General features: G+C 36.1%; 1 protein-coding gene across 1 annotated transcript in view; it reads right to left on the bottom strand.

Annotated features, from left to right (window-relative positions):
• Positions 1-385: 385 nt before the first annotated feature.
• LOC149159842 (uncharacterized) overlaps positions 386-24,915 on the bottom strand; it is a 47,198-nt gene continuing 22,668 nt past the window's right edge. The window contains exon 2 of the mRNA XM_089433567.1: positions 386-1,207. Coding sequence (XP_089289693.1) covers positions 545-1,198 — 654 coding nt within the window. The 5' untranslated portion in view covers positions 1,199-1,207 and the 3' untranslated portion in view covers positions 386-544. The remainder of the gene's footprint in view (positions 1,208-24,915) is intronic.

Genomic DNA, 24,915 nt, shown 5'->3' with positions numbered 1-24,915 from the left:
ATAATAGCACTTTAACTTAAAAGGAAAATGTCTATAGAAATGTCTTTGAATCCACCATAAATATTTCGAAATGTGAAATATTTATACAAAAAATATTACAAAATATCTCATAACAGTTTGAGAATTAATCTAGGAAATTAAAATATCATCAACTTAAGAGGAAAATGTCTTTAAATCCACCCTAAATATTTCGAAATGTGAAGTATTTATACAAAAAATATCACAAAATATCTCATAACAGTTTGAAAATTAATCTAGGAAATTAAAATATCATCAAGCATAAAGATAGAGACAAATATTACAAATATCTCATAATAGCACTTGACAAATATTACAAAATATCTCATAATAGCACTTTAACTTAAAAGGAAAATGTCTATAGAAATGTCTTTGAATCCACCATAAATATTTCGAAATGTGAAGTATTTATACAAAAATATTACAAAATATCTCATAACAGTTTGAGAATTAATCTAGGAAATTAAAATATCATCAACCATAAAGATAGAGACAAATGGAAAACTACATCATGTTATCCCTTTTATTATGATTGTGCTCGATGTTTGTAGTTTGAATTTAGCTTTTTAAGCTTTTTTAATAGCTCTGTAGACCGGATGGATATTTCCTCCATGGCTTTCAGAAACTCTGCTGTCGACATTTCCTCCATGGCTTTCACAAACTCTGCTGTCAACATTTCCTCCATGGCTTTCACAAACTCTGCTGTCTTTTTTGTTGATGTACCTACAGTAGTAGACTCGGTTGTGATTGGCAATGATGTAGCAGGTGGAGCTGTTGGTGCTAAAGAGGCTGCCAATGTTAAGGGAACTGCAGTAGAGACTGTGGGAATAACAGTCACTGGAGTGGTGGCCAACTCACTCTGTTTAGAGTGAATCCATGTGTCCCACTCCTCCTCTATTTCTTTCCACTCATCAATTAATTTGTCCTTAAGCTCTTCTTTGAGTTGTCTTTTCAAAGCAGCTATGTCATCATTCTTCATTTTAATTAATCTTTCTACAGCGTTCACACCTTTGGAATCATGCTCTATGATTAAGTCCTGCAAAAACTTGATTCTAGTATCCTTGGCCTGTGAGGAGGCCTTTTCTAGTTGAAGTTGTGCTGATATATTATTCAGCGAATTTTGTAACTGGTGCAGCTGGTGATCTACAATGGCTTCGCTTGTTAAAGTGGAATATTCCATCTCTCCTGTCTGTTTATACAATTCAATCTCATCAATAGAATGTATATCCTTGGCCATTAAGTTCAAGGAAAATTTTATATCCATAATTTATGTATTGATATAGACATAATGGCCACTAAGTTAAAAGGAAAATTTTATATCCATAATTTATGTAACAATTTAAGACAATTAAATTAACAAAGACATATTGGCCTTGGCCATTAAGTTAAAAGGAAAATTTTATATCCATAATTTATGTAACAATTTAAGACAATTAAATTAACAAAGACATATTGGCCATTAAGTTCAAGGAAAATTTTTATATCCATAATTTATGTAACAATTTAAGACAATTAACAATTTAAGACAATTAAATTAATAAAGACATATTGGCCATTAAGTTCAAGGAAAAATTTTGAAAATTTTTATATCCATAATTGAAAATTTTTATATAAGTTCAAAGGAAATTTTTGAAAATTTTTATATCCATAATTTATGTAACAATTTAAGACAATTAAATTAATAAAGACATATTGGCCATTAAGTTCAAGGAAAATTTTTGAAAATTTTTATATCCATAATTTATGTAACAATTTAAGACAATTGTATTGACAAAGACATAATGGCCACCAAGTGGAAAAAAGACATATTGGCCATTAAGTTCAAGGAAAATTTTTGAAAATTTTTATATCCATAATTTATGTAACAATTTAAGACAATTGAAAATTTTTGAAAATTTTTATATTTATGTAACAATTTAAGACAATTGTATTGACAAAGACATAATGGCCACTAAGTGGAAAATTTTATATCCATAATTTATCTAACAATTAAATTGACAAAAGACATATTGAAATTTTTATATCCATGTAACAATTTAAGACAATTATATTGACAAGGACATAATGGCCACTAAGTTAAAAGGAAAATTTTATATCCATAATTTAAGACAATTATATTGACAAGGACATAATGGCCACTAAGTTAAAAGGAAAATTTTATATCCATCTTATATTGACAAGGACATAATGGCCACTAAGTTAAAAGGAAAATTTTATATCCATAATTTATCTAACAATTTAAGACAATTAAAATATCCATAATTTATCTAATTAAATTGACAAAAGACATATTGGCCATTAAGTTCAAGGAAAATTTATATCCAAGGCTATCAATTGAGCCTCTTTAGGAAATTAGGAAATTATAAAATATGAGACAGAAGTCCATGATAGTGAAGGAGTACAATGAAAAATTCTACAAATTGAACATCCAAGAAGGTCACATAGATGAGGATGTCGAAAAAGTTGTGAGGTATATAAATGGACTAAGGTGTGATATCCAAGATGAGATTATAGTGGAAGATGAGATTATAGTGGAAGATGCTTTCTAGGAAGGCTTAAGAGCAGAGGATAAATTGACTAGAAAGCAAAGCCAAAGAAGCATAGGGAGGAGTCCAACAAAGGAAAGAGGATCTTCCAACCGAGGAAGATTTTATACTCCAAAAGAAGTAGCATAAAGCTCTAGCAGCCAATCACCCAAGGCAAGAGAAGCATAGGCAAAAAGCTCTAGCAGCCAATCACCCAGGGCAAGAGAAGCACGAGGCAAAATATTCCTCTCGAGACAAAAAGGTGTCAAGTAAAATGCAAGTGGAATGGCCAATGACATTGTTCTAAGTTAGGATAATAAGCCTATTGCTTATTTTAGCAAAAAAAATGAATTAAACCAAGTACAAATATTCTACTTATGACAAAGATTTTTATGAACTAATAAAATCTTTTAAAAAATGGAAGCATTATCTCATACCTGGAGAGCTTATCTTGCATATTAAGAAGCATGCCTTACAATTCATAACCAAGTTGGAGAAGTTAAATAAAAATCATATCAAATGGGTAAAGTTCATGCAAAGTTTTAGTTGAAAATGTAGTGAGCAAATTCTTCTAGCTCGTGCCTTAGAGCTCGTGGAAGCATTATCGCATACCTAGAGAACTTATCTTATATATTAAGAAGCATGCCTTACAATTCATAACCAAGTTGAAGTTAAATAAAAATCATATCAAATGGGTAAAGTCCATGCAAAGTTTTCGTTGAAAATGTAATGAGCAAATTCTTCTAGCTAGTGTCTTAGCTAGACTAGCTAGTGAAGACGTCGAATTGTCCTCGTGAGTTAGACTTCGAATTGTCCTAGTGAGTTAGACTTTGGTTAGGATGAGTTATTGCGAAAAGAATGAAACAAAGTAGAAATATTCTACTTATATTCTACTTATCACAAGAGTTAGACTTCGAATTGTCCTCGTGAGTTAGACTTTGGTTAGGATGAGTTAGACTTTGGTACTTATATTCTACTTATCACAAGAGTTAGACTTCGAATTGTCCTCGTGAGTTAGACTTTGGTTAGGATGAGTTAGACTTTGGTACTTATATTCTACTTATCACAAGAGTTAGACTTCGAATTGTCCTACTTATCACAAGAGTTAGACTTCGAATTGTCCTCGTGAGTTAGACTTTGGTACTTATATTCTACTTATCACAAGAGTTAGACTTCGAATTGTCCTCGTGAGTTAGACTTTGGTGAGTTAGACTTTGGTTAGGATGAGTTAGACTTTGGTTAGACTTCGAATTGTCCTCGTGAGTTAGACTTTGGTTGGGATGAGTTAGACTTTGGTTAGGATGAGTTATTGCGAAAAGATGAATGAAACAAAGTAGAAATATTCTACTTATCACAAAGATTTTTATGAACCAATACAATCTTTAAAAAAATGGAAGCACTATCTCATACCGGGAGAGCTTATCTTATATATTAAGAACCATGCCTTACAATTCATAACCAAGTTGGAGAAGTTCAATAAAAATCATATCAAATGGGTAAAGTTCATGCAATATCTCATACCGGGAGAGCTTATCTTACATATTAAGAACCATGCCTTACAATTCATAATCAAGTTGGAGAAGTTCAATAAAAATCATTTCTTCTCAGAAAGTGAAGACCTCGAATTGTCCTCGTGAGTTAGACTTCGGTTAGGATGAGTTATTTCCATTTTCATTTTGTTGGAATAATCATCAAGTTAACATCGTGAGTTAGACTTCGGTCATTTTGTTGGAATAATCATCAAGTTAACATCGTGAGTTAGACTTCGGTCAGGATGAGTTATTTCCAGTTTGTTGGAATAATCATTAAATTAACATCCCTAGAGTTAGGGCTTCAATTAAGTGGAAGTCTTCATTAGTTTGACTATGGAATGAGGTGACAGTTAGTAGTTCAGTTAGAGTGAGATAGCCTTTAGTCTTGATTGAAGGAAGAGCAAGTTAGATATCTAGTGTTGATTGGAGAGAGCATGAGTTAACAACTCTAGTGATGATTGGAAAGAGATCGAGTAATACTCTTAAAGGGATCGAGTAATACTCTTAATGAACTTGTTATCACAACTTCACAACTCGAATTCTAAATTTGAACTAGCCTAATTTAACATGGATCAAATCTATAAAGAGAGGACGAAGGGCCAGAAGTACGCTAAGAACGCAGGTTGTGTGGAGTTCGGATCCTATAAAATAGGAGCTCAAGTCCGCTAAGAAATAGGGCCAGAAGTACACTAAGAAATAGGAGATCAGTACAATACAAAGAATAGAGAGGCCAAGTGCACCAGGGAGGAGCAAAATTGAAGCAAGACAGTAGGGTCTGCAAAGCTAGTCAAGGAGGTAGTAGAAGATCAATTGTGTGTAGGAACCGAGATCAAGTAGTGATCAAGGCATGCCAAGGTCAATTGTATTAGTTGAGATTTGTATGAGAAGAAAAACGCTTTCTCAAGTGAAACAGCCATGTTCGATTTCCTGAGAAAAGTGTGTCAATTTGTGTGATGTATAAAATAGCCACATCAAAAAAGTAGGTTTTCCATGTTCGATTTCCTGAGAAAAGTGTGTCAATTTGTGTAATTTGTGTGATGTGTTTTTATCTGTGTGTTTTTATTATGTTTTTTATGAATTGTTAAAAGACTTTGTATCTTGGTGAAAGTGAACTAGATTTCAGTTTTCAGATATTCATTTAAGTAGTTGCAGAGTTTCATGGAAATTTAACATGGTATTAGAGCAGAGATCGATATAAAGACCAGCACCAAGTTGATCATTTAGTGAAGAACGCAAAACAGTGAGGAAGGCTAGTTATAGAGTTTGAAGGGAAGAGCAGAGCAGTTCTTTGGATAAGAATATGGTGTTCTTAGGACTAAGGTCAGATCACAACTTAGAGGGAGCCTCGAATTTTTGCGCATGGAAGGAGTGGATATCAATGGTGTTGGAAGATAATGGAGTGCTAGAGTTTGTGAGACAGCGATTAGTGCCACCTACAAATGCCCACATAACAAGAATGACACCAAGGCGAGGAGGATCATTCTTGATGGGATCAAAACCATATTATTCCTCATCTCCATGATAAGAAGACAACATATGACGTGTTTAAAGTCATCTTAGATTTGTATTAAAGTTCCAGTGATGCCAAGAAGCTTGCGCTCAAAGAGAAGCTAAGAAGCATTTGGATGAGAAAAGGAGAGCCCATCATCACATATCTTTCAAAGTTCACTCAAGTTCGGGATGAGCTAGGTAGTGTGGCCGAGACAGTAGCAAAAAAGACCTTGTGATTCTTATGCTTTTGGGAACCCATAAGTCTCGATATAGTTTCCAAGATGCAATAAGTGGCAAAGAGAATATTCAAGAAAAGATTTGAAGAAGTACGAGAGTTGGTAGAGAAGCTCTAACAAAGGATGAGGAGAACTTTACCCTAGAAGGCAAAGGTAGTAGAGCCAAGGGAAAAAAGGGCCAACGAGAGGTTGAGTCTAGTCAGAAGGTGAGAAGAAGGAGGAAGAGTTGAGAAAAATCAAGTGCTTCCATTGCCATGAGTTTGGACACTATGCCACTAAGTTCCCTAATCAGAAGGAGTCGAATAAGGATCATGTGGCTACATCAGTAGCGGTAAATGCATTTTCTACCCAATTTTAATTAGAAGGAGTCGAATAAGGATCATGTGGCTACATCAGCAACGGTAAATGCATAAGGATCATGTGGCTACATCAGCAACGGTAAATGCATTTTCTGCCCAATTTGAGAAATATTTCTAATTGATAAATTGCATGGAAAGCTTAGTAGACAACAATGTATGGTATATTGATTTAGGAGCATCTTTCCACATGACCGGGAACAAAAAGTATTAAAAAGTATTTCATCCACCTGAACGAGAAGAACATATAGTTTCAAATTGAGCTAGGATACGATGGCATGTATGCAAATAGAGGAATTGGTACTGTCATTTTCTAGAGGGAGTCAGGTAATCCTCTTCATATCAGAGATGTCCACTATGTTACAGACCTGAAGCAGAATCTTGTCTTCATATCAGAGATGTCCACTATGTTACAGACCTGAAGCAGAATCTTGTTTTAGTAGCTACCCTTGAGGACAAGGGTTATGATGTCATATTCAACAGAGGTAAGGCTTACCTCATGCACTTAGATTTTAGATATATGAAATAGATAAGTGCGAGAATGAAGAATCTCTACAATTTCTAGGTAGAGAAAGACATAGCCCTGAACAACAAGGCATGTTCAAGGCAGGAAGTGCGCATAGTAGAGAAGTGATGATCGAGGAGAGCAGAGCTCTGAGAGAGTCCTTAGAGCAAGAGAAATTTAGAGTACGTGAGAAGAAGCTACTCAAAATGGAGCCTCAACCAGTGTCTCGGTTTGAGTCTCACCTAGGACAATCAACAAGTTGATAAAGATGAGAGCCTAAGGCGAGTGGAGGCAGCCACTCAGTCAGTGACTCCCAGTATAGGGAAAGTTTGAGCCAAGTGGGCAAAGGAGTTGTTTAGGGAGAATGAGAAGAGAGTTGAACCTCCTAGTACCACCTTCAACTAGAGTAAGTAGCCACAGAGATACACAAGGTACATGTCACTTATGGATGAGGTGATAGACTCACGGAGCATGGTTGGAAAGAACAGGTCTTCAAAGCAGATTCCACAGGAAAAAGCAAGGAAGTATTCTAGTTCAAAGGGAGCAATTGCAACAACAGAGAATGTGGTAGTGTTGAAGACAAATCCAGGTGGACAGGGTTCTTCCAAAAGTACCTTCCTCGCTAAAAGGGAGTGTTGAAAATGTAGTGAGCACTTCCTCGCTAAAAGGGAGTGTTGAAAATGTAGTGAGCAAAGTCTTTTGGCTTGTTCCTTACAAATAAAGACCTCAAATTTTCCTTGTGACTTAGTCTTCAATTATGAAGAGATATTTCATATTTACTAGAATAATCATTAAGTTAACCATGTGTATTGTTGGAGCTTCATTTAAGTGGAAATATTTCTAATTGATAAATTGCATGGAAAGCTTAGTAGACAACAATGTATGGTATATTGATTTAGGAGCATCTTTCCACATGACCAGGAACAAAAAGTATTAAAAAGTATTTCATCCACCTGAAGGAGAAGGACATATAGTTTCAAATTGAGCTAGGATACGATGGCATGTATGCAAATAGAGGAATTGGTACTGTCATTTTCTAGAGGGAGTCAGGTAATCCTCTTCATATCAGAGATGTCCACTATGTTACAGACCTGAAGCAGAATCTTGTCTTCATATCAGAGATGTCCACTATGTTACAGACCTGAAGCAGAATCTTGTTTTAGTAGCTACCCTTGAGGACAAGGGTTATGATGTCATATTCAACAGAGGTAAGGCTTACCTCATGCACTTAGATTTTAGATATATGAAATAGATAAGTGCGAGAATGAAGAATCTCTACAATTTCTAGGTAGAGAAAGACATAGCCCTGAACAACAAGGCATGTTCAAGGCAGGAAGTGCGCATAGTAGAGAAGTGATGATCGAGGAGAGCAGAGCTCTGAGAGAGTCCTTAGAGCAAGAGAAATTTAGAGTACGTGAGAAGAAGCTACTCAAAATGGAGCCTCAACCAGTGTCTCGGTTTGAGTCTCACCTAGGACAATCAACAAGTTGATTATAGGGAAAGTTTGAGCCAAGTGGGCAAAGGAGTTGTTTAGGGAGAATGAGAAGAGAGTTGAACCTCCTAGTACCACCTTCAACTAGAGTAAGTAGCCACAGAGATACACAAGGTACATGTCACTTATGGATGAGGTGATAGACTCACGGAGCATGGTTGGAAAGAACAGGTCTTCAGAGCAGATTCCACAGGAAAAAGCAAGGAAGTATTCTAGTTCAAAGGGAGCAATTGCAACAACAGAGAATGTGGTAGTGTTGAAGACAAATCCAGGTGGACAGGGTTCTTCCAAAAGTACCTTCCTCGCTAAAAGGGAGTGTTGAAAATGTAGTGAGCACTTCCTCGCTAAAAGGGAGTGTTGAAAATGTAGTGAGCAAAGTCTTTTGGCTTGTTCCTTACAAATAAAGACCTCAAATTTTCCTTGTGACTTAGTCTTCAATTATGAAGAGATATTTCATATTTACTAGAATAATCATTAAGTTAACCATGTGTATTGTTGGAGCTTCATTTAAGTGGAAGTCTTCATTAGTTACTACAAAACAAGGTCGCAGATAGCAGCTCAGTTAGAGCGAGTTAGTCTTCAATTTTGATTGAAGGAAGAGCGAGTCAGATCTAAAGTGTTGCTTTGAGAGAGCACGAGTTAACAACTCCAGCGATGATTGGAAGGAAAGCAAGTAACACTCGCAGTTAACTTGCTATCACAACTAGAATTCTAAATTTGAACAAGTCTAATTTAGTATGGATCAAAACTATAAAAAGAGGACAAAGACCCAAGTAAATTACTATTTAGTATGGATCAAAACTATAAAAAGAGGACAAAGACCCAAGTAAATTACTATAAAAAGAGGACAAAGACCCAAGTAAATTACTATTTAGTATGGATCAAAACTATAAAAAGAGGACAAAGACCCAAGTAAATTACTATTGTTTTGTGCACAAAGGTTTGTGACAACACAGATCTCACGAGTTAGTGTGAGAGAGCCTCGATTATGGGGTGCATGAATTTTGTCCTAAGAAGTTGGAGCCACAAGTGCGCTAGAATTTAGGAGAATTGGTTGTGCGCAGGTTGGAGTTGGGGTCCCAAGGTTGTGTGGAGTTGGGGTCCCAAAATATAGGAGCTCAGGAGCGCTAAGAAAGAGAGCCAAAAGTGTGATAGGAAATAGGAGATCAACACAAAGAATAAGGAGGCCAAGTGCGTAAGGAAGGAGAAGCAGAATTGAAGCAATACAATAAGGTTTGCAAAGCAAGTCAAGGAGGCAACAAAGGATCAATTGTTTGTAGGAACCGAGATCAAGTAGTGATCAAGGCATGCCAAGATCAGTTGTATTAGCTAATATTTGTATGAAAAGCAGAACACTTTTTTAAGTGAAGCAGAATTGAAGCAATACAATAAGGTTTGCAAAGCAAGTCAAGGAGGCAACAAAGGATCAATTGTTTGTAGGAACCGAGATCAAGTAGTGATCAAGGCATGCCAAGATCAGTTGTATTAGCTAATATTTGTATGAAAAGCAGAACACTTTTTTAAGTGAGACATTTTGCTCTGTATTATATTCAGTTGTTACATGAACAATCAATAAAATAGCCACATCAAGCAAGCAAGTTTTCCCTATTGGGTTTCTTGAGAAAAGTGTGTTAATTTTTGTGATGTGTTTTTATCTTGAGAAAAGTGTGTTAATTTTTGTGATGTGTTTTTATCTTGAGAAAAGTGTGTTAATTTTTGTGATGTGTTTTCAATTGTTACATGAACAATCAATAAAATAGCCACATCAAGCAAGCAAGTTTTCCCTATTGGGTTTCTTGAGAAAAGTGTGTTAAGTTTTCCCTATTGGCCACATCAAGCAAGCAAGTTTTCCCTATTGGGTTTCTTGAGAAAAGTGTGTTAAGTTTTCCCTATTGGGTTTCTTGAGAAAAGTGTGTTAATTTTTGTCTGGAGAAAAGTGTGTTAATTTTTGTAGTTTTCCCTATTGGGTTTCTTGAGAAAAGTGTGTTAAGTTTTCCCTATTGGGTTTCTTGAGAAAAGTGTGTTAATTTTTGTCTTGAGAAAAGTGTGTTAATTTTTGTTAATTTTTGTGATGTGTTTTCAATTGTTACATGAACAATCAATAAAATAGCCACATCAAACAATCAATAAAATAGCCACATCAAACAATCAATAAAATAGCCACATCAAGCAATCAATAAAATAGCCACATCAAGCAAGCAAGTTTTCCCTATTGGGTTTCTTGAGAAAAGTGTGTTAATTTTTGTCCCCCTATTGGGTTTCTTGAGAAAAGTGTGTTAATTTTTGTGATGTGTTATTGGGTTTCTTGAGAAAAGTGTGTTAATTTTTGTGATGTGTTTGTGTGTTAATTTTTGTATTATGTTTTTATTGCATTGCTTATGAATTGTTAAAAGACTTTGTATCTTGGTGAAAGTAAACTATATTTCAATTTTGAGATATTCATCTAAATAGTTGCAAAGTTACTATCGAATTTCCCTTATTGGGTTTCCTAAGAAAAGTGTGTTAATTTTTGTGAGTTAATTTTTGTGATGTGTTTTTATCACGAGAAAAGTGTGTTAATTTTTGTGATGTGTTTTTACCCCTTTCAATTTTCGAATTTCCCTTATTGGGTTTCCAAAGAAAAGTGTGTTAATTTTTGTGAGTTAATTTTTGTGATGTGTTTTTATCACGAGAAAAGTGTGTTAATTTTTGTGATGTGTTTTTACCCCTTTCAATTTTGAGATATTCATCTAAATAGTTGCAAAGTTACTATCGAATTTCCCTTATTGGGTTTCCTAAGAAAAGTGTGTTAATTTTTGTGATGTGTTTTTATCACGAGAAAAGTGTGTTAATTTCGAATTTCCCTTATTGGGTTTCCTAAGAAAAGTGTGTTAATTTTTGTGATGTGTTTTTATCACGAGAAAAGTGTGTTAATTTTTGTGATGTGTTTTTATCCCTTTCAATTTTGAGATATTCATCTAAATAGTTGCAAGTTACTATCGAATTTCCCTTATTGGGTTTCCTAAGAAAAGTGTGTTAATTTTTGTGATGTGTTTTTATCACGAGAAAAGTGTGTTAATTTTTGTGATGTGTTTTTATCCCTATGTTTTTATTGCATTGCTTATGAATTGTTAAGAGACTTTGCATCTTGGTGAAAGTAAAATATATTTCAATTTTGAAATATTCATCTAAATAGTTGCAAAGTTTAGAATCTATGTTTTTATTGCATTGCTTATGAATTTCACCATATTTCAATTTTGAGATATTCATCTAAATAGTTGCAAAGTTTAGAGTCTATGTTTTTATTGCATTGCTTATGAATTGTTAAGAGCCTTTGTATCTTGGTGAAAGTAAACATTTTGAGATATTTATTGCATTGCTTATGAATTGTTAAGAGCCTTTGTATCTTGGTGAAAGTAAACATTTTGAGATATTCATCTAAATAGTTGCAAAGTTTAGAGACTTTGTATCTTGGTGAAAATAAATTGTTAAGAGACTTTGTATCTTGGTGAAAGTAAACATTTTGAGATATTCATCTAAATAGTTGCAAAGTTTAGAGACTTTGTATCTTGGTGAAAGTAAACTATATCATCTAAATAGTTGCAAAGTTTAGAGACTTTGTATCTTGGTGAAAGTAAACTATATTTCAATTTTGAGATATTCATCTAAATAGTTGCAAAGGTTAAATTCATTATTAAACATGTCAAAGTTTCATCGAAATTTAACAATGTTACTTTCATTATTAAACATTTCATCGAAATTTAACAATGTTACTTTCATTATTAAACATGTCAGTGGGAATCCTAACTAAGTTGGGAATCCTAACTAAGTTGCAGATGCTTAGTTTCATCGAAATTTAACAGTGTTACTTTCATTATTAAACATGTCAAAGTTTCATCGAAATTTAACAATGTTACTTTCGTTATTAAACATGTCAGTGGGAATCCTAACTAAGTTGCAGACGCTTTGATTAAGCACTGCATGGTTTCGCAGTAATTCCAAGTGAGTACTTTGGGATTAAGCATCTCAAGGAAATGTATAAGGAGGACCCAAAAAGAAAATGTATAAGGAGGACCCAAAATTTAGAGAAGATTATGAATCATGCGAGAATCTAATGTTGAGGGATAGAACTAATGTTGAGGGATAGAACTATTTCCAAGTGAGTACTTTGGGATTAAGCATCTCAAGGAAATGTATAAGGAGGACCCAAAATTTAGAGAAGATTATGAATCATGTGAGAATCTAATGTTGAGGGATAGAACTATTTGGATTGAATATATGGTTCAAGAGGGTGTTGAGGGATAGAACTATTTGGATTGAATATATGGTTCAAGAGGGATTGTTGTTAGAGGGATTGTTGTTCAAAGGTAGCCAAAATAAATTGCATTCTTAAGTGCTCAATGAGGGACACCTTACCATTCCAAGTGAGTACTTTGGGATTAAGTATCTCAAGGAAATGTATAAGGAGGACCCAAAATTTAGAGAAGATTATGAATCATGTGAGGTAAGGAGGACCCAAAATTTAGAGAAGATTATGAATCATGTGAGAATCTAATGTTGAGGGAGAAGATTATGAATCATGTGAGAATCTAATGTTGAGGGATATGTATAAGGAGGACCCAAAATTTAGAAAAGATTATGAATCATGTGAGAATCTAAGTGCTCAATGAGGGACACCTTCACACCTTACCATTCCAAGTGAGTACTTTGGGATTAAGAATCTAATGTTGAGGGAGAAGATTATGAATCATGTGACACCTTGACACCTTACCATTCCAAGTGAGTACTTTGGGATTAAGAATCTAATGTTGAGGGAGAAGATTATGAATCATGTGAGAATCTAATGTTGAGGGAGAAGATTATGAATCATGTGAGAATCTTGACACCTTACCATTCCAAGTGAGTACTTTGGGATTAAGAATCTAATGTTGAGGGAGAAGATTATGAATCATGTGAGAATCTAATGTTGAGGGAGAAGATTATGAATCATGTGAGAATCTAATGTTGAGGGATATGTATAAGGACCCAAAATTTAAAGAAGATTATGAATCATGTGAGAATCTAAGTGCTCAATGAGAGACACCTTGGGACACCTTACCATTCCAAGTGAGTACTTTGGGATTAAGTATTTCAAGGAAATGTATAAGGAGGACCCAAAATTTAGAGAAGATTATGAATCATGTGAGTGAGTACTTTGGGATTAAGTAAGATTATGAAGTACTTTGGGATTAAGTAAGATTATGAATCATGTGATTGAGTACTTTGGGATTAAGTATCTCAAGGTGTCCCTTGGGACACCTTACCATTCCAAGTGAGTACTTGGGATTAAGTATCTCAAGGAAATGTATAAAGGAAATGTATAAGGAGGACCCAAAATTTAGAGAAGATTATGAATCATGTGAGTGAGTACTTTGGGATTAAGTAAGATTATGAATCATGTGATTGAGTACTTTGGGATTAAGTATCTCAAGGTGTCCCTTGGGACACCTTACCATTCCAAGTGAGTACTTTGGGATTAAGTATCTCAAGGAAATGTATAAGGAGGACCCAAAATTTAGAGAAGATTATGAATCATGTGAGGTAAGGAGGACCCAAAATTTAGAGAAGATTATGAATCATGTGAGAATCTAATGTTGAGGGATAGAAGATTATGAATCATGTGAGGTAAGGAGGACCCAAAATTTAGAGAAGATTATGAATCATGTGAGAATCTAATGTTGAGGGATATGTATAAGGAGGACCCAAAATTTAGAGAAGATTATGAATCATGTGAGAATCTAATGTTGAGGGATATGTATAAGGAGGACCCAAAATTTAGACCCAAAATTTAGAGAAGATTATGAATCATGTGAGAATCTAATGTTGAGGGATATGTATAAGGAGGACCCAAAATTTAGACCCAAAATTTAGAGAAGATTATGAATCATGTGAGAATCTAATGTTGAGGGATAGAACTACCAGGAAATGTTGAGGGAATGTTGAGGGATAGAACTACCCAGAAATGTATAAGGAGGACCCAAAATTTAGAGAAGATTATGAATAATGTGAGGAGGACCCAAAATTTAGAGAAGATTATGAATAATGTGAGGAGGACCCAAAATTTAGAGAAGATTATGAATCATGTGAGAATCTAATGTTGAGGGATATGTATAAGGAGGACCCAAAATTTAGAGAATATTATGAATCATGTGAGAATCTAATGTTGAGGGATAGAACTAGAGGACCCAAAATTTAGAGAAGATTATGAATCATGTGAGAATCTAAACTAGAGGACCCAAAATTTAGAGAAGATTATGAATCATGTGAGAATCTAGAGAAGATTATGAATCATGTGAGAATCTAAACTAGAGGACCCAAAATTTAGAGAAGATTATGAATCATGTGAAGATTATGAATCATGTGAGAATCTAATGTTGAGGGATAGAACTAGAGGACCCAAAATTTAGAGAAGATTATGAATCATGTGAGAATCTAATGTTGAGGGAATCTAATGTTGAGGGATAGAACTAGAGGACCCAAAATTTAGAGAAGATTATGAATCATGTGAGAATCTAATGTTGAGGGAATCTAATGTTGAGGGATAGAACTAGAGGACCCAAAATTTAGAGAAGATTATGAATCATGTGAGAATCTAATGTTGAGGGATAGAACTAGAGGACCCAAAATTAGGACCCAAAATTTAGAGAAGATTATGAATCATGTGAGAATCTAATGTTGAGGGATAGAACTAGAGGACCCAAAATTTAGAGAAGATTATGAATCATGTGAGAATCTAATGTTGAGGGATAGAACTAGAGGACCCAAAATTAAGAGGACCCAAAATTTAGAGAAGATTATGAATCATGTGAGAATCTAATGTTGAGGGATAGAACTATTTGGATTGAATATATGGTTCAAAGAGGGATTGTTGTTGAAAGGTAGCCAAAATTGCATTCTTAAGTGCTCAATGAGGGACACCTTACCGAAAGAAAAGCCCAACGAAGTATTAGTTGGTAGCCAAAATTGCATTCTTAAGTGCTCAATGAGGGACACCTTACCATTCCAAGTGAGTACTTTGGGATTAAGTATCTCAAGGAAATGTATAAGGAGGACCCAAAATTTAGAGAAGATTATGAATCATGTGAGAATCTAATGTTGAGGGATAGGACTATTTGGATTGAATATATGGTTCAAAGAGGGATTGTTGTTCAAAGGTAGCCAAAATTGCATTCTTAAGTGCTCAATGAGGGACACCTTGCATTCTTAAGTGCTCAATGAGGGACACCTTGCCGAAAGAAAAGCCCAACGAAGTATTAGTTGGTAGCCAAAATTGCATTCTTAAGTGCTCAATGAGGCACACTTTACCATTCCAAGTGAGTACTTTGGGATTAAGTATCTCAAGGAAATGTATAAGGAGGACCCAAATTTTAGAGAAGATTATGAATCATGTGAGAATCTAATGTTGAGGGATAGAACTATTTGGATTGAATATATGGTTCAAGAGGGATTGTTGTTAAAAGGTAGCCAAAATTGCATTCTTAAGTGCTCACAGAAAAGCCCAAAAGCCCAACGAAGTATTAGTTGGTCACTTTGGACATGACAAAACTTAAGTTCAAGTAAGTTCTTTTTATTTCTATTTCTAGCCAAGTGTGAGATCTAATGTTAAAAATAGCCCAACGAAGTATTAGTTGGTCACTTTGGACATGACAAAAGTTATGTTCAAATGTTTATGTTCAAATGTTCAACTAAGTTCTAGCCAAGTGTGAGAGATCTAATGTTAAAAATTCTGTGTAAGTGTAAAATTTTGTCAATGCTAAATTTTGTCAATGCTGGGGAAGCAATGAATGATGGGTTATATCATCCATGAGGGACACCTTTGAAAGAAAAGCCCAACCCAGTATTAGTTGGTCACTTTGAACATGACAAAAGTTATGTTAAGTTCTTTTTATTTCTAGCCAACTATAAGATCTAATGTTAAATATTTTGCAAAGTGTAAAATTTGTCAATGCTGGGGAAGCAATAGAATGATGGGTTATATCATCCATTACGCATACCAAATAAACCAAATAGACCATAGGATGTTGCTCAATGAGGGAAACCTTACCATTCCAAGTGAGTACTTTGGGATTAAGTATCTCAAGGAAATGTATAAGGAGGACCCAAAATTTAGAGAAGATTATGAATCATGTGAGAATCTAATGTTGAGGGATAGAACTATTTGGATTGAATATATGGTTCAAGAGGGATTGTTGTTCAAAGGTAGCCAAAATTGCATTCTTAAGTGCTCAATGAGGGACACCTTACCGAAAGAAAAGCCCAACGTCCCTCACCGAAAGAAAAGCCCAACGAAGTATTAGTTGGTCACTTTGGACATGACAAAACTTATGTTCAAGTAAGTTCTTTTTATTTCTATTTCTAGCCAAGTGTGAGATCTAAAGTTAAAAATAGCCCAACGAAGTATTAGTTGGTCCTAATGTTGAGGGATAGAACTATTTGGATTGAATATATGGTTCAAGAGGGATTGTTGTTCAAAGGTAGCCAAAATTGCATTCTTAAGTGCTCAATGAGGGACACCTTACCGAAAGAAAAGCCCAACGTCCCTCACCGAAAGAAAATCCCAACGAAGTATTAGTTGGTCACTTTGGACATGACAAAACTTATGTTCAAGTAAGTTCTTTTTATTTCTGGCCAAGTGTGAGATCTAATGTTAAAAATAGCCCAACGAAGTATTAGTTGGTCACTTTGGACATGACAAAACTTATGTTCAACTAAGTTCTAGCCAAGTGTGAGATCTAAGTTCTAGCCAAGTGTGAGATCTAATTTAAAAATTCTGTAAGTGTAAAATTTTGTCAATGCTAAATTTTGTCAATGCTGGGGAAGCAATAGAATGATGGGTTATATCATCCATGAGGGACACCTTTGAAAGAAAAGCCCAACCCAGTATTAGTTGGTCACTTTGAACATGACAATTTGAACATGACAAAACTTATGTTAAGTTCTTTTTATTTCTAGCCAACTATAAGATCTAATGTTAAAAATTTTACACTCAATGCTGGGGAAGCAAGTGTAAAATTTGTCAATGCTGGGGAAGCAATAGAATGATGGGTTATATCATCCATTACGCATACCAAATAGACCATAGGATCTTATAAGCATGGATTTTGTTTTGAGTGTAACTAAAACTCAGAAATAAAATGACACAATAATTCTCCAAAATTGCACATTTCTAGCCAACTATAAGATCTAATGTTAAAAATTTTACACTCAATGCTGGGGAAGCAAGTGTAAAATTTGTCAATGCTGGGGAAGCAATAGAATGATGGGTTATATCATCCATTACGCATACCAAATAGACCATAGGATGTTATAAGCATGGATTTTGTTTTGAGTGTAACTAAAACTCAGAAATAAAATGACACAATAATTCTCCAAAATTGCACATTTTATACCATATTGTAAGACTAGTGATGTTAACTATATTGAAAATTTGTTTTTCAAAGAAATTGTGAGATTACATGGGCTACCCAAAAGTATAGTTTTAGAGAGAGAAACCAAATTTGTTGGGTAGAAAAAGCTCGATTTCATTTAGTTCAACCTATAATCCATTTACCTATAATCCTCAAATGGATGGGAGGATTGAAGTAGTAACCAGGGCCTTAGAAAATTTATAAAGGAGTTTGGTAAGTGGCAATGGGACCAGTTTCTTCCAAAAGTTGAATTTACTTGAATTTACTTACAATGATTCGCCTAATATAAGCATGGATTTTGTTTCGAGTGTAACTAAAAACTCAGAAATAAAATGACACAATAATTCTCCAAAATTGCACATTTTATACCATATTGTAAGACTAGTGATGTTAACTATATTGAAAATTTGTTTTTCAAAGAAATTGTGAGACTAAATGGGCTACCCAAAAGTATAGTTTTATACCATATTGTAAGACTAGTGATGTTAACTATATTGAAAATTTGTTTTTCAAATAAATTGTGAGATTACATGGGCTACCCAAAAGTATAGTTTTAGAGAGAGAAACCAAATTTGTTGGGGTAGAAAATTTATAAAGGAGTTTGGTAAGTGAGCATAAGAGGCAATGGGACCAGTTTCTTCCAAAAGTTTACTTACAATGATTCTTACAATGATTCGCCTAATATAAGTACAGGAAAGAACCCATTTCAAATAATGTATGGCATGCACCCAACGGCCATGTTTTTCACTTAAAGATCTAGGAAAAGAAGTAAGGAGTGCAAATGCAGAAGAGTTTGCTAAAACCATGCAAGAGTTTGCTAAAACCATGCAAGAGTTACATGAATAAATCAAGGGGTAGCTACATGATAAAAATCTTCTAAATCAAGGGGTAGCTACATGATAAAAATCTGAGGGAAGATCTAAAGAAAATAAAAGTTCATGTTGAAGTAAGTTAATGTTGAAGTTGGAGATATGGTTATGGCACATTGAAGAAAATAGAGATTCCCAAAGAATGAACATAACAACATGAAAACAACATGAAATAAAAGTTAATGTTGAAGTTGGAGATATGGTTATGGCACATTGAAGAAAATAGAGATTCCCAAAGAATGAACATAACAACATGAAATTGAAGAAGTTAAAGAAGTTAGGACCATTCAAGGTCTTAAGAAAATTTTAATCTAATGCCGCTGAGATTGCACTACCATCTAATATTGGAAACTCCAATATTTCATGTTACAAATTTATACCCTTACAAGGAACTTGAAGGGGAGGAGGAGGACGATCAAGAGAAGCTTTAGTGGGAAAATCAGCTATCTACATCCAAGAAATTGGAGAAATTTGGAGAAATTGGAGATGGAAAAGATTCTTGATCAGAAGGTCACCAAAAAGACCAAAAACATTACTATGAATACTTAATTAAGTGGAAGGGACTCCCAACATAAGGACCAAAAACATTACTATGAATACTTAATTAAGGGACTCCCAACATAAGATATAATGTGGATGAATGTTATAGAGATCCAAGCATGGCCAAATTATATAAGCATGGCCAAATTATATAAGGTATCATGGGCAGGAGTTCATAAAAACCTTTGTTTTAAGGGAGTCTATTGGTGGCCACCTGCCTATTCCACTTAGACACCCAACACTATTTCTTTCAGTTTCTTTAATTATAGCAAAATTTACTATTTTTGGAAGTTTTTTAGGTCTTAAACTTTTGAAGTCATTTTGAGGCCTTAAACAACATTTTTTTGAAAAGTGTGTCAATGCCATAGTCTGTTATGTAGATGTTTTATAGGAAATTATGTTGTCCTCATACAAATCTTTCTAACAAGATATGGTGCAAACCAAACGGAGATCATATGGCCGAATTACAACCCTAAGAAATTGGGGTTCCAACTAATCCCAACAACACCCATAAACTTTTGGTGCTTCATCCCCTAGCATTAGATTTTTGGATATTTAGAGCTTTTCATTATTTATCAATAATAAAAAGGGTCTCTGAGCCTTGTTCTAACAAAGTTCAAAAGACATGTAGTCATCACATCTCTTCCCAGAGAAGCTACCATCACTAGAGCTAGTTTATTTCCATTCTAGCTGTAAATAATTTTCAATATTTATTCATGAATTGAAGTTCAGTTTTTGCTATAACTTTGTGTTTCTGTTTAAATTTGTATTTCATTTCGTTCCTACATAAATCTAGATCAGTGGTAGTGGTATCAGAGCAGTCTTCTCTTTCTCTATTTTTTGGTGCATGTTCCCAACGAGGTCGGAGTATAAGGAGTTAGGATTTGAACCCTTACAAGACCGACCTTGCCGGCACTAACAACCTCCCATGGTAGAAGAAAAGAAAAACAAGGGAGCAAGATATCCTTTCAAAATGTTGCTCGAAGAAGCCCTCAGGTAATGAAAGAACGAGATGATGGATAACTTTTCCTAGTTCCTTCAGCGGGTATTAACAGGTGAAGCATCATCATCTAACAACCACCTCGGAGGCGCCACCCCCTTCAAGGTACAAGATGACTTTGACATTCCTATATTTGAAGGCTAGATAGATGCAGATAAATGGTTAAATCTGCTGGAAGGATATTTTTTGGTTCATAATTTTCCCAATAGGGAAGAAGTTATTTCTGCACTCCTCTAAGCTACTCACCACGCTAAGGACTAGTGGGAAACATAATGTAAGCAGAGGGACGAGAGGGAACCGTTACTATTTTACTATTTTCAGCTGCAACCACTTGGAATTATTTCCGAGACGTTGTCAAGGAACAATATTACCCGGTCAAGAGCTATGATGATAAGCACATAAAATGGACCATGTTACCCACTACCTCTGGGTAGTATGCATATGAGAAAATTTTCTCTTAGATGGTCCTCAACCAGCAGCCAACAAACCCTTGCAGCCCAACAAACCCTTGCAACCACTAGATAGCTCAATGTGCCATTATCTCCACCACCCGAGTTAGCAATGTGGTCCCTCGATCATCTGTTATGATTGTATGTTTGAAGGTGGGCCTCTCAACCCGGAAGGTACGACCCCGAAGATATGGATTTTCATTGGTATAGTTGAGTAATTTTGCTTACTTATCATGGACACTTTTGGGCGTGGATCAATGGCGGGATTCGGGGCGTGGATCAATGGCGGGATTCGGAGGAATTCGGGGCGTGGATCAATGGGGGGATTCGGAGGAAAGAGTAGGCTAGGTTTGTACTCTTGTCTCCTCTGTCCAATCTGGTGGATAGCCTTGCATCCTAGTCTCGTGGGATCTCCTTCACTGGCCACTAGCTTTAGGGTTGGCACTACATGAAAAATCTTGATTTTGGTTGCATAGTCCCACTTCCTAACACCATATACATCACTCCCCTCCACTCATTTTACTTATCATGGACACTTTTGGGCGTGGATCAATGGTGGGATTCAGGGCGTGGATCAATGGGGGGATTCAGAGGAAAGAGTAGGCTAGGTTTGTACTCTTGTCTCCTCTGTCCAATCTGGTGGATAGCCTTGCATCCTAGTCTCGTGGGATCTCCTTCACTGGCCACTAGCTTTAGGGTTGGCACTACATGAAAAATCTTGATTTTGGTTGCATAGTCCCACTTCCTAACACCATATACATCACTCCCCTCCACTCATTTTAACCTCATTCATCATTTTTCCATTCTGGTCCACATAAGGTTAGCCTTCACCCTCCCCTTTTCCCTCTGTCCAATCTGGTGGATAGCCTTGCATCCTAGTCTCGTGGGATCTCCTTCACTGGCCACTAGCTTTAGGGTTGGCACTACATGAAAAATCTTGATTTTGGTTGCATAGTCCCACTTCCTAACACCATATACATCACTCCCCTCCACTCATTTTAACCTCATTCATCATTTTTCCATTCTGGTCCACATAAGGTTAGCCTTCACCCTCCCCTTTTCCACACTTTGGTTCAGGCTTAGAACGATGCCCAAAGGTTGATACAGTTAAAAAGAAAGTAAAAAACATAATTTGGCCACTTTCAACAATAAATCTACCACAAAATTCAAAACATGGTCGGGACAAAAAAATTAACACATGGGCAAAAGCTAAACATGAGCTCTACCCCTTATCCATGGCCATCACCCTGGTTCCTATGGAACCTAGATGAGCCCCCCTCCATCATTAAGGAGCCCATGGTTGTCAGAACCCTTGATGGGCAATGAACTGCCCCACCTTAAGGGGGTGTCTACTGTTGTATCCTACAAATCATGCTCTCACCCCCTGGAGCCCCCTACAAATCATGCTCTCACCCCCTGGAGCCCAGTGCAGTTATGAAGAAAAAACAATCAAAGTAAAAATGCATATGAAGAAGGGTGGAAAAACAAAGGCCGAAGTAACTCATGTACCACGATTTTCTCCCTCCTACATTCATATACCCAAGTTTGGGATTTCCCTCACCATAACTACCTTTGTACCATGACATGTGACTTAGAGCATTCCCCTTATCCCCACTCCATTCCATCGTTATATCACTTGCCATCTACCACCCGATGGATGAACCATGGACATGTCACCCCCTTTAAAGGTTGAAACCACCTCATAGGGTCCCTAGTTAACCCCCTTGTTAAGCTTGGAGACACTTGTACATGCCAAATCCCACTATGGAAGGGCATGCCACCATGAGGTGCCCCATTGATTCCATGATTTGTAAGCTCTTTTACTTGATTATTCTAATGATTAGTTGTTTCATAGGGCATGGGGACGCATTAGATCTTATGCCGGATAGCAGGTGGGTCTCTATTTGGGGTTTGGTCTCCCTATACCGAGTCTAAACCCTACATAAGGCCACATTAGCAGTTGTAGGGTGAGCTTTGAGAGCCATAAGATAGCAAAGAGTATATCATGGATCCCCAACACCATTAAGTGATTGCTCGTGTTCCACCTCTTTTGATGAGGATGGTGCACCTAGTTCACCATGCCCAACCAACTCCACACTTGCGCCATACATTTGGCGGAGGTTCCAAGCTCCGGATGAGGATGTGTCTCACTGCATGAGAGAAAGGGAGGGCTTATGTCATCATCTTATCTCTTACATATGGTTTATAGGCATCATCAATCTACTTGGAGATCCATGAGGATTTCCTTGTGCACCCACACCTACTTGGGAGCACCACATGTGACTTACTTGGGAAACAAGGGGCCAACCCCTTGCCTAAGTCCATTCTCTCACCATGGCACACTTTGGACTTCATTGGGCCTCTAGCGAGGCCCATCGACTCATTATCTTGATTATTTTCCCCCCTTGAGAGGCTTTTTTTTTATGTTATTGAGCTAACTTGGTGGGCTTGTCACAAAGGGATGTTATTATTGCACATTATTTTATTATTGTGGGCTTAATTAGGCCTAGTTAGTCAATTCTAACTCTTTATTTTATTATTGTGGACTTAATTAGGCCTAGTTAGTCAATTCTAACTCTTTAGAGATCATATAAATTGATGAGAGGTGATTCATTTGGAATAAGTAGCTACTTTGGAGAATTTCACATTCCCTTTTGGAAGACAAGTTTGGTTTCATGGATGAATGTTGATGTTTGGATACCTATTATCTTGGTCTTGGAGCTTCATTCTTGTCATGATTTGATGATTGGATATACTCTTCATGGATGAATGTTGATGTTTGGATACCTATTATCTTGGTCTTGGAGCTTCATTCTTGTCATGATTTGATGATTGGATATACTCATTGTAAGAGTAAGTGATTTCTTTTACTGTTTAATCTTTATCATGTCACTTGAATGTTCTTGGGATTTTCGTTATCTGTGTCTTAAATTCACTGTTGCTCTATGCGAAATGGTGGATTTTTTATCTATTGAAGTTTTGCATACATTGCAAGTGTCATGTATGAATGGGTGAATTCTCCAAGAGGTTATTTTTATTGAATATACCTTAATAATTCATTAAACATTGCACATTGGTAGTTGCTCTCATGCCCTAATTTCCATGCGATGTTTCCTAGAGGCCTCCTTGATTGGGTTAATGCTCTCCAAATCACAAATTCACCTTGACTCCAATTCTCCCAAAGGGAAGGCACTGATCCAACTACTAGTGATCCCTTAAACAAGTATCTTTCTCACCTTCTCCTTCTCTTTCTAAGCCTAGCTCTAGTAGGTCACCTAGGGCGTCAATCGAATTCCCTTTTAGCCATCTAATCACCTTGATTTTTGGTCCAATGCTGTGTTGGGGTTTTTTCTAGAGGTCCTCCAAGTTTGAAGCAAATCTGACGATGGAATCATGAGATATAGCAATCGCTAGACATGAGACTAATTATTTCCCTAAATTGATTTGGGTTAACATCATCATTGGGATCATTGCATTCAAATCTCAAAGGAAAATTAGTCCTTTGATCCTATTCCCTAGTTTAAATAGGTCAAGCCCCTCATTAGTTGACCAAATCCATACCCTTGACCTAGTTTTTGGTCCACTTGGCTCTTTGTGGTCCTTCAACTTTGTAACTCCAATTCCACAAAGATTACATAGAAGCCTCTTATCCATAAGGATCCTTAGGTCTAAGAAGCCCCATTTTAAGGCATATCCTCCAAACCTAGGCTCAATAATCCTCTTAGCCCTTCCTAGAGCTGTTATCACCTTCCTTTTGGAGCCCTTCCTAGAGCTGTTATCACCTTCCTTTTGGAGCAAGAAAGATATCTAATTGACCTGCACTTGCGAATAGGCCTTAGGAATCACTCATTATCCTTTCAAGATCCATCCTTCGTATTGATTCCCCCTATACTGAGTCTCCTCGCATTAGTGGAACTCTGTAAAGAGCAAGGAGCCTTAACGGAGGTGACAATCGGTTATCGCTCCATTATTGCCCCTTTACCTAGTAGTTTCTCTATAGGATCCCCTCCTAGGACCTGTGCTAGTTTGAGCGCTAACAGAACACACTGCAACAAGGAAGAGACCAAGATGTGTCGGAGTTTACAAATATCTTTCATACCCTTCGCACGAAGTTGGTTATCAAGGATTTTGAGCGGCATATGGTACTAAGTATCATAGCTGTCTACACAAATACATCCAGGACAAGATAGAGTTCCTAGACATATCCTCACTTGACACTACTGATATGTTGTCAAGATCAAGAAGAAATTTAAACAAAAAAAGCAAGACTTTGGATTTTTGAATCTGAAGCAAGGAAAAGGCACCCCCAAACTACAAAACAAGGAACAGAGCCAAGGCAAAGTGACCCTAGACAACCGATCAAATTCGCAAGAAAAGAACACCACCACGAAAACAAAGGACACAGGAAAGTGGTGTGAATTCCACAAGAGCCCCACTCACAACACAAATGACTATCGCATCAAGCAATCACTAGTGG

This window comes from Pinus tabuliformis, chromosome 5_2 (genome assembly GCF_031772625.1).
Source record: "Pinus tabuliformis cultivar Carrire ecotype Pingquan chromosome 5_2, CPIR1, whole genome shotgun sequence".
Lineage (NCBI taxonomy): Eukaryota > Viridiplantae > Streptophyta > Pinopsida > Pinales > Pinaceae > Pinus > Pinus tabuliformis.
The sequence above is the reverse complement of the archived record's forward strand: the minus strand, read 5'-3'. Positions and strand labels throughout refer to the sequence as shown.